The 11551-nt window shown below is 39.4% G+C and overlaps 1 protein-coding gene across 1 annotated transcript; it reads left to right on the forward strand.

Moving 5' to 3' along the window:
* The first annotated feature begins 2075 nt into the window (after positions 1-2075).
* Positions 2076-4586, forward strand: LOC148019949 (SPX domain-containing protein 3-like). The gene is made up of 3 exons (XM_087700857.1): positions 2076-2539; positions 2681-2831; positions 2998-4586. Exons 1-3 carry the CDS (start codon positions 2237-2239, stop codon positions 3483-3485), a joined length of 942 nt encoding a protein of 313 aa, XP_087556983.1. The 5' UTR covers positions 2076-2236; the 3' UTR covers positions 3486-4586.
* Positions 4587-11551: the final 6965 nt, after the last annotated feature.

Consider the following 11551-nt stretch of genomic DNA (forward strand, 5'->3'; position numbering starts at 1 on the left):
TATCTTATGGGGACTGATGAGCGGTCATATCAAGCTTATACCAAGTATCCTAAGGTTGTGCCTATATACATTTTTAGTAGAGCATTGGCTCCAACTAGGTCCAACAGATGTAATAGAGACATTTCTTTCCCCTTTGAAATCTTTATTAATTATGAGGACACAATGTATTCCATTTGTAAGGAATCTATTCGATCCATTTGAGGCATGAAAACACATAATTATAGCTCACTAATCAAAATTGTGATTGTTCTCATTTTGCAGATTGACTTCTTGTATTGAATTGTTTCTTTAATACTTAGATTGCACATCTCTCAACTTGATATGAGTACATAACATTATATGACTTTATTGTTGGGTTCCATTTCTTGATTTTTCTACTACAGTATAGCATGTTTATACACAAAACACTGTAAAGTAGCTCAATGGACTATATCTCCTTTTAATATGACATGCATAACAACTAGATTTACATGTTGACACCTATAATATACACTACTAAAAATGTTCTAACCTTCTTCTTCTATATACATGTAGGTAATAGTTGAACCCTTCTCTTGTTGAGGCCTAAAAAAGCTGCTTTCCAAGGACTTTATGGACAAAATAAGCATCCTTGTCTAAACCTTGAAAATTTTTGTTTATAGATTTTCATTTGTATAATTACTCATCTTCATAAATGAATGTATATATTATTTATAATGCATTAGACGCTTCTTCTTTTTTAGCAAATTCAATGTTTAAGTTTGACTTATTAATTTTGAATGTTTATCATTCAAATCAAATTGAAACGATGGATGAATTTGACAACTGAACAATCTTGTTATACCATGAATGGATGTAATGATTATGTTAATGCATCAAACTACTCAAATTACATGGGTCCCTTTGATTGTTTATGTAACCTTTGGTTGTTATATGCATACAAGTGTACATACACATCATATATTGGTTTTATCGAAGGGTTCATAGTCAACTCATTTTTCCTCTTATGACGTAAGAAATTATGTGTCATTGATAGATGAAGGCCACTTATGACATCATACACTTCTATTATCCATGTAGTTTGGGAATGAACTTATTACCATGTCTAATGCCATGTGAGGTATTGAACGCTAGTTTTTTCACCCCCTTTATATATTTTCTATGTTTTTCCTTTGCTATATATGTTCTTCATGTATGAATCTATATAAAAGAGAAATTACTTTACCTCAAGGCTAAAAGACATGCCAAGCTTTCACTTGTTTGAATCGCGTCCTATGTAGGATGCTTCTGTGTGCTTAGAAATTGCATGGTTGAGTGGTTTCTTTCTACCTTGGATTTTCCATGTAATGTTTCTCTCTCCAAATTCTTCTTTTGTAGAATAGCGATTTGCTTATTGAAGAATATCAAGAGCCTATCCACATGCAGGTATATGTAAATGCTTGGTTCTTAAAGGTGCAAGAAGCATTTAAACTTCAATAAGAAATAAGGTTCCTTTTGATATAATCAAAGCTCATTATCTTGATCAATGGAATTTTACATTGTGACTAGTTTGAAGGACGGCTTATGGATTGTCAACTCATGTGTTGAAAATCAACAGGCATGCTATTGTGTTACAAACTCTGTACAACCAAGTACACGCTACCACGAGCATAGATATGTTTTGCCTGTAAAGGTTGAAACAGCTCTTGTAATACTCTTCCATAAACGTTATTGCGTTGTGTTAACTAATCACAACTATATTGTACTAGAAGGAGGAGGTAGGTGGTTGATGGCATACTCTAATGCGGCCAAGGACATAGGGGAGGAACATCAGCACGCCTCATGAGGTATAAATGTTTAGAAAAAGTTTTGGGAGTGAGAGTGAGATCCATGTGCGTCACAAGGCTACCCTTAGAAGTGGGAACTCATCCATCATCCATGAGTGCCAACCCACAATGTAGGGGAAAAAGCAATACATTAGGAGGGAATGTGGAAGCCTGAAGGGACTAAAAGGGAATATACAAAGGGGAGGGGAATATTCGAAGAGGAATATTCTGCTGCCGATAGTCGAGAAATCTTGGGCTTCGGACAGCAAACAGCTAAGTTATGTGCAAAGGGCCCGGGGCCCCTGACCCCCAACCTCTCTCACTCCTTATGGTTGCATCTCGTCTCGTCATTACCTGCTTACATTGCAATTTATGCATATGCCTATCGAGGATCATCGATTCATCTGCCATCACGCCTCCTTAACCTCCACATATCGCATCATCGCGCAGCCATGAAGTTCTGCAGACGCCTCCATTGCTTGCTCCAAGACACCTTGCCCCAGTTTCGCGACAAGTTCGTCTCCTACAAGGAACTCAAGAGAAGCCTCAAGCTCATCCCTCCCTCATCATGTGCAGATGCTGACGATGGCGGTGATCGTATCGCTTGCTTCCATCACAGCAACGCCCAGTCTATTGCCTTTTGTAGGAGGCTGATAGCAGAGGAAGCAGCCTTCATCCAGCTGCTCAACGGAGAGCTTGAGAAAGTGAACAGTTTCTTCTTGGACAAGGAAGAGGAGTTTGTCATCAGGTCACAGGTGATTTTCTTAATGGTTGGGACTATATGTTGAAGGAATTAGGCTTCGTTTGATCATTGCAAGTCCGATGCATCTTATGCTTGATTGATCATCATGTTTTGCATCCCACAAGCCTCTAATTTCTCGCCATTGTCAAAGCAGGAGGTGAAGGCAAGGCTAGAGATGCTTGAAGAGGTGTATGGGTTGGGCAACATGAACGAGAATGAGATAAGGATGAAGATCTGCAGGGACATTGTAATCATCCATGGGGAGATGGTCTTGCTGATTAACTACAGTGCCCTGAATTACATAGGTGAGACAACATGGCCCTGCAAAAACACTCCTTCTGTGTGATAACTCCATAAGGAACTGTGTAGCAAGGCCACATTGTGTAGCAGCTAATTAGCATAAGGTTGGATCCTAAAACCATCTGAAACCCTCAAATTAGAGTGCTCACCTCTTGAATGGTACTGTGGCAGGCTTTGCAAAGATACTCAAGAAGCATGACAAGATGACAGGCCGGCTACTGCGGTCCATATACATACACAAGGTACTGCAAGCCCCTTTCTTTGCCACTGACATGCTATCCAACCAAGTCAGGGAATGGGAGGAGACTCTGCAAACCCAATTCACTACACTCTCTCTTCCTCCTGCTATTCAGCCAAGCATATCAAAGAATCAGGAAATGATGGTGCAGGTGGACCCTATTGATCCTTTGGCCTCTTCATCAGCATCCTCCTCCTCATCATCTTCATCATTATCATCCTCCCTTCCTGTAGGACTGTCCATATCCATGGATGTGGTTGCTCCCATGAGAGAGGATGATGCAGCCATGGATAGCACTTGCAAGAACATCATGGCTGCGTGCAGGATCATGAGGGAATTTCGCAGAGGCAGCTCAACTTACAACTTCTTCTCCTTTCCTCCCTTCGGCTACCTCTCCCCTGACCATTTGTATTATAATTGAGAGATTTCATGTCGATCATAGGACCGATTGTACATGGCGCATGTAGGATGATGCTGAACCTTTGGAATGTGGAGGTATAAATAGAAGTCTTAAAGACTGAATACGCCTAGGTGTTACTCGGGTGTGTAGAAACCTAAGTATAGCATGCACCACACACAACAAAACTTAGAGGTTACACCATATATACCCGGCACCCTTTTAACGACTGCAACATGTGGGTCAACACTTGTTAGAATCGATGCTCAACAAAATGAGGGCGCCCCATGAACTTCTTCACTTGCATACTTGGAGATTGATCCACAAGACCTATCCTCTCCTTATGTGCTCTCTAACTTCCTTTCTGGGTCCTCTCTTCCTTTTGCATTCTCTCTCTATAACTTGGATTAGTGTAAACCTCAACACCTCATAGCACACTTGCAAGTCAATGTACTTGGGCATGGCATGGATCTAAGGGTGGTCAAGTAATTTCTCCACATGTCTTTAAACTTGACTACCTAGACTTGTGGCAGTAAACTATACATTAGTAGTTTAAACTTGCAGTGCTGGCATTACTAGTGAGGTTGCATCTTTGTTATTTTTATATTAGCAGTTTAAACTTGTAGTGTTGGCATTACTAGTGAGGTTGCAGCTTTGTTATTTTTAGCTATCACTGCAAGTTGCTATTTTTTGGGATCAAACACTGTCGAAAGAGTAGGCACGATGCATATGGTCCTCCTTCACACAAATCATAGACGTACATGCACGTGGACTCTAGAAAGGATTTTGTTAGAAAACAAGCCATGCATAGTCACATATATGCCTTGAGGCATTGCATTGAATTAACATCGAAGCATTGTACAAAGCTTCTTAGCCATGTAAGCACTCTAGTTATCTTGACTTAAGAAAATGTGGATTGTGTCTTTGATCCCTCTCTTCATGGAGAGAACGAAGGGCCTATCCTATACCAACTCCATCATGGAGACACTCAAGGACCTACTTTATATTGGTTTGTACCATCTTTCCACCACTAATTCTTTAGAGTTATACCCCTAACATGGGCTTTCTAAAACCAGTTTTTAAAGTTTTCAGTGGAAACTGGAAACCATTGCATGACCCATTTTAGTGAGAATTGAAAATTGAAAACTATTTGAGGACAATTGAAACACACTCCCTATGGTGTTCTCATGTGGAAACCATCATCATCTCTCTCTCTCTCTCTCTCTCTCTCTCTCTCTCTCTCTCTCTCTCTCTCTCTCTCTCTCTCGTGATGATATGAGCGGAATTTGGTGGATAAAAAGTATTGATTATCAAATTTAAAATGTGAAAAACCCTCAATGTGACCTCCTTCCTAAACCATAAACCCTCTACTAGTGTGAAATCATTTTGTGGAGGAAACCCTCGTTGGTACAAGTCCATCTTCTATCATCTAGCACCACGCCCAAGCCGCTCCCCCTCATTCTAATATGATATGTTGCCCCGAAAAGCCATGAGCATGGACGTGTGGATAACCACAAGCAAGAGTTGAAGCACCTTTATCTCTCCCTAAAGGCTTGGATGAGACAATTGATGATGTATCATGATTAATATATATCTTGGTTTTAGTAAAATTTGTTGCAAGATTCTCCAAACATTCCCGTGGGACCAAGATTTGTGTGGATTTGGATGTTTTGAATGAGTTGGATAACAACACTAAAACCTTTAATTAGTCCCAATTTGGAAGCTCTTATCTATCTAAGCTTGTAGAGGTAGAGATCTTTAGGTGATGCTCAAAGGATCGCCAGAGAAGAGGGAGCTTATAAGTAGCTGTAGATGCAAGATTCTCTAAACAGTCCTATGGGACCAAGATGAATCATAAGTCTCATGGTACTAATCCATGCCATTATCTCCTGAAGCCTCCAAATGTAGATTCCTCAAGTGATGCTTTTAAGAACTTGCCAAAGAAGGGGAAGCTTGTACAAGTATTGGTTCATGGAAGACCCCTACTCAAAACCCCCCTTTTTCTTTGGAGAAAAGCTTGAAATTTGAAAGATGTGAAAAGGACAAACCCCATGTTTTGATTCATGTACCCTTCCAAAATGGACCCACTAATCATCTCCCTTACTTAACCCTTCTCCTTCCATAGCATATATGGTCTCGGTTGTATGTGTACATGCCACTTTTCCATTTCAAGATGCTCTTCTATGATATGTGGATGTATATCTAGGCCTTTCTCTTCATCTAAGGCTAGTTACACACTGATTCACCCACATTTTCACCAAGCAAAAGGTAGCCAATCCAACTGTGGGTGTTCACTCTCTAGCTTCATTTGTTCTGAAGAGGTCAATGCTTCATTGATATAACTTTGTCTTTTATAACTTCTATTAATGTAGTCCAAACTATCATATCGTGACTATATAAGTCATTGAGCACTTCCCCTCCTTTTGCAAATGCAACATACTTTCTATACATGTTGGACATGCAAGATTCACAAATTTTGGATCTTTTCCAAGAAAAAGCATATTGTGTACGAGCACTGCATATATACACCTTTTGATATTGTACATGTATGTGAGTACAATGTGTATGCATATGGTAGTATTCCAAATGTTACAATGGACATAACATGATGTGTGTGCTAACACACTTCTTTGGGCCTACACTTAACTCATTAGACCCAATGATGCAAATCAAGATTCACTCTCTACATTTATGCTTTGAATGTACACACACACCCACCCACCCACCCACATAGAATTATCCAAGCCAAGATACAACTAGCTCCACGTACACAAACATGTGTCTATATGATTTGATTTAGCCTACAATACATCAATAGGTTTCATAACCACCCTTAAATGCAAAGCTTTGGATAACTCTTAGACCCACATTCCACATGCTTAAAAACATGCCTTGTACTCATGTCTTGACTCAAAAGAAAGGTTGGGTAAACTTTAGAGTTTACTTAAGTAGGTAACCTATCAATAACTTTTTGGGGTTCTTCTAATTGCACTTTTTCAAATTGCAAATGAAAGCTCAATAAGAAAGTCTTGCACACAATCGCTCGAGTCTTGGGCTTTGATGGTTTATCCAAAAAAACTTGCAAAAATTTCAAGAAACATAGAAGGAACAATGGGGTGCAAGTCACTCCTCACATAAGAAATAGAACAAAGGAGGTTTATTAACCATCTACCACCCAATCCAAAAACAAGTCCTTTGTGAATCATTTATGAATTGAAGGAGAAGACCCTAGCTATTGCAAATGTTACATGAATAAAACCTTACTACAAGCATGCCTTTTAAGATTCATAGAGACTAAGACATGACATACTGACGATGCCAACACTAGCATCACATGATTAGCCCCCAACGGTCTACAAACAGTCAACTAATCTCCTCCAATAACTATTTTGACTAGCCACCACCAATGTATAATTATTTAGAATTCTTGCCATTCCTATAAAGGAAAGATATATAAAGAAATAGAGAGAAGGAAAGTATTCTCTTTCTAGTTACACGACGTTTCTGGTGCGTAATGTTTGCATGTCACGATATAACTAACTTTATTGTAATCATTGAATTGTTTTAAGAAATGTTGATATTGATATTAGTAAAACATTGATATGTCACAAGTTTGATAGCTCTCAACAATCCTTTTTGGAGATTCCTTTATGGCTCCTTACATTATATTTTGATGAGTGGTCATAGATTTCTTTATATAATTGTATTTAATACCATACACAAACCATAATACATGTAAGTGGATTTTTGTGCAAATGGATTCACCGTATGCATAGGTTGGTTTAAGGGTCTAATTTGTAATTTTAGTTGTGAGAGAGAGAAGAAAATTTCTTGTGTGTCTTACTCACCTCCCAACCAAATATACCCTCTTCCCACCTTCTAATCGGGTCTCTAGGGCCTGCTTTCATGGTGCACTCGACCAGTGTTCCCAAATAGACAAGTCCTACCCAATTTAGCAAGAAATCTGAGGGTATCCCCCGAGCTTCGGACCTTGGCACTTCTTGCCCTTGTCCACGACACACTAATTAATGGCCGTCTTAGGCTACTTGCTCGGCCAAAGGTTATTATGTTTGACATTATCTCCCCCTTTCAAAAAAATCATTGTCCTCAATGATTAGTGATGGGAAGTGTCGTCGAATCAGAGCTTCTGATTCCCATGTAGCATTAGTAACTAGTAGACCCTTCCAGGCAACTAGATACTCGTGGAGAGTACAATTACGCAATCGTTTCTCTCTCTGATCTAGTATCTTGTCTGGTCCACGGTCAACAACTGAATCATGTTCCTGCAAAGGTACCATACCATCAATTAGATTATCATCACATGAGATATACTTTCTTAATTTGCTAACATGAAATAGTGGATGAACACAACATCTAGGAGGAAGTTCTGATCGATAACCTACATCACTTAGCTTCTGAATAATTTTCCACGGTCCACAATATCTTGGAGATAACTTTAGACATTTGCTAGTGGATAAACTAGACGACTTGGCTGGTGCTTTGAGAAAAAAAATTTCTCCTAATTCAAAGATCCTACTTGACCTTTTCTTATCTGCAAAATGCTTAGCCCTATCAGTAGCTTGCTGTAACTTGGCTTGAGAAATTTTAATATTAGCTTGTGTGTCAATAAGAAATTATGCCGCAGGGCATTTCTCATCTGACCTTATTGTACTAGGAAAACTTGGATTCATTCCATAATTTATTTCAAAAGGAGATAAACCTGTCACCTTATGAGGTATGTTGTTATATGCAAATTCTAACAAAGACAAATGTGTATCCCAATCTTTTTGTTTATCAGATACATATGCTCTCAACATGTCTTTTAGTATCTTATTGACTCTTTTTGTTTGACCATCTATTTCTGGGTGATCACCACTTGACATGTTTAAAGACACATTTAAACAACCAAAGACATGACACCAAAAATGACCAATAAACCTGACATCCCTATCAGACACAATGGATGTAGGTAGACCATGCAACCTAAACACATGATCAATAAACGAATCTGCGACTTGTGGAGCTCCCACACTTTTGCGAGTGGCTATAAAATGAGCCATTTTACTGAAGTGATCCACTATCACTAGGATAGTGTCTTTTTGTCTCTAGGTTCTAGGTAAGCCGACAATGAAATCCATGGAAATACTTTTCCAATTAGATTCTGGAATTTGTAATGGCATTAGCAAACCTGATGGCTTCACCCTTTCTGCTTTATTAACTTGACATTGCAAGCATTGTTTGACATATTGGCAAATATCCTTGGCCAAATTTGGCCACAAAAATGTCCTTCTAACAAGCTATATGGTCTTATCAATACCAAGATGTCTTGCACAAGGCACATCATGGTTATCAAACAAAACTTTCTTTCATAGTTCCTGTGCACTAGGAACACAAATCTTGCCTTTTTGTTTAAGAAACCCATTCTCAATTGAAAGGTTCTTAAATTAACTTGCCTTATCAGAAATAATAGTAGGTAATGAAACAGAAGTATCTAGTCCATCCCTAATCAAAGTGTCTCGTTCTATGGCCTGATAAAATTTTGCCATATAAGAGTCCTCTAACTATGCTTCCTTTATTTCTTGAAGCAATGAACTTTCTAAAATTGTAAAGCTCGCAGCAACATTATCCTTACCCTTCTTGTATAGAATTTCCATATGAATTTCTTGCATCATTTCAGCCCATCGAGCTTGGCGCCCTCGAAGATCTAGTTGACTACAAAAATACTTAAGGGTATAGTGACCTATATAAACTTTAAAATCTACACCATATAAATAGCCCAAAAGTGTTGCGGTAAGCGAGCCTGGCTAAGCATGCTACAGACCCTTTCTTGAATGGTCCTATTCATGCATTCAGCCATACCATTTTGGGGTGGGGTGTAAGGGGCGGTCAACTGACGTTTAATACCCCACTCATCACAAAACTGCTCAAAAGCATGTAATACACACTCACCGCCATTATCTGACCTTAGGCATTTTAGCCTTTTCCCAGACTGGTTCTCTCCTAATGCAAGCCAACGTTGAAATGTGTCCAAGTCATCGGATTTTTGCTTTATGGGATAAGCCCAAACCTTACGTGAGTAATCATCTATGAAAGTGACAAAATACTTTGCCCTGCCTAGTGACTGATAGGGCATGGGCCCACATACATTTGAGTGCACAAGAGCCAAGGGCTCATCCATGCATTTCGTACCAAACTTTTTATGTGTATTTCTAGTCTACCTGCCATGCAAACAATTATCACAAGAATCAAGATGCAAAGAGTCAAAAGGTGGAAGATACTGCAAAAAGCACGGAGCATTTTCATTCCTTTAAGGGACATATGCCCCAAACGAGCATGCTAGAGAGATACATGGGGGATAGAACCCATAGACAAAACATGATCCAAGGTAGCTCCAGATATAAGTAAGGGATAGAGGCTGCTAGACTTGGCACCTCTTGTAAGCACAAGCTTACCACGAGTAATCTTCCATGCAGAGTCTCCAAAAGACACAAAATACCCTACATTATCAAGCTGTCCAACTAACTAAGGCTGCGAGTCAACGCATGTACATGGCCTACATCATGCAAAACAAAAGAACTGCCATAAGGAAACTGCAACCTAACATCTCCAATGCCCACAATGTCAAGAGATATGTCATCACCAAGACGCACAGAACCAAAGATGGTATGATAGGTATGAAACCAATCTCTACAGGGTATCACATGAAATGACGCACCCGAATCCAAAAGCCAACACTGCGCATGCATAGAATGTATCTCAGAAGCTTGTAAGGCATGGCATGAAGAAGCTGCAAGTATGTAATCTTCATCTGAATCAATGGCGTGCATGACATTAACCTCTTCTATCTTCACACTGGACTTTGCAGGTACAATACTGCGCTCAGAAGACTTTTCGTGCACTTTCTCTTTTCCCTTTTCCTTGCACTTATCATCGCGTAGCTTATGGCACTGTGGCCTAATATGTCATGCTTTTCCACAATAATAACAGGTAGGATCAGAGACTTCCGTCCACGAGACTTACTGTGATCATGTGACTTGAACTTGGACTTTTGAGAATCCCTGCCCTTATGATCATTATCATGCCTGCCATGTCTGCAACCTCTAACGGTCAATGCATGTGAAGATCGGGAAGCATCATTGTTTCTCCTATTGATTTCCTCAGTCAATAAAAAGCACTCTCAACATCTTTGATTTTTAGCCCATCAAGCTTGTTCGTGCATATGGCAGTATGGAAGACATCCCATGATTTAGGCAAGGTGCCAAGCAGAAACAACGGGTGCAAGTTGTCTTTGAACTCAATACCCTGTGACAACAGATTCTTCATGATAGCATCAAACTGACTGAAATGAGATGATAGGGATGTCCCCTCCTTCATGCGAAGGTCCATTAACTGCTTCAGCCAATACATCTATGATGCATGACTCTGCTGCGCATAAAGCTCCTGAATTTTCTCCCATAAATCCCATGCACTCTGATTCTCATCTTCAACAACATTATGATGGACCTCTTCTAAGAGTGAAAAGATAATGGTAGACTTGCATAGCTCATCAACTTCCATCCAAACATCATCATCCATATCCTCGGATTTAACACCCTTGAAATGCAAGGGTTTATTCTGCAATTTCTACACCAAAACCTACCATATCTAGGACTTCCAATACCCACAGCTGGTACCATCCAACTTGGCAATGTTAAAGAGAGCTGTGTCTTTCAGATGACCAGCCATACTGTCCCAAATCAAAGCAAAAAAGAAAAATTCCATGTTGTTGTAATTAGCAGAAAATGCACTAAAACCATTGCTAAAACTGGCTGAAAGAGTGGATATCACCAAGAGAACTACATATCCACCAAATATGACCAAGATAACATCAAATAGTAAGCATTACCCTCATAGAAGTGCTCGAAATCTGCAGATTTCAACTTGCTGGAATAAATGACAATAGTATGTAAAACTGTTCCAAAGTGAAGCAATCACTGATACATATGTCACTGCAATTGCCAGGTAGCAAGATACATCCAACAGTGAGTGTCAAGGGGCAAGAAGGTACCAAGAACTATCAAACCAATAACCTGTCAGGCAAGAGACATCTC

The sequence above is a fragment of the Lygodium microphyllum genome, chromosome 19, assembly GCF_053477565.2.
Source record: "Lygodium microphyllum isolate KBCC chromosome 19, Lygodium_microphyllum_v1.1.10, whole genome shotgun sequence".
Taxonomy (NCBI): domain Eukaryota; kingdom Viridiplantae; phylum Streptophyta; class Polypodiopsida; order Schizaeales; family Lygodiaceae; genus Lygodium; species Lygodium microphyllum.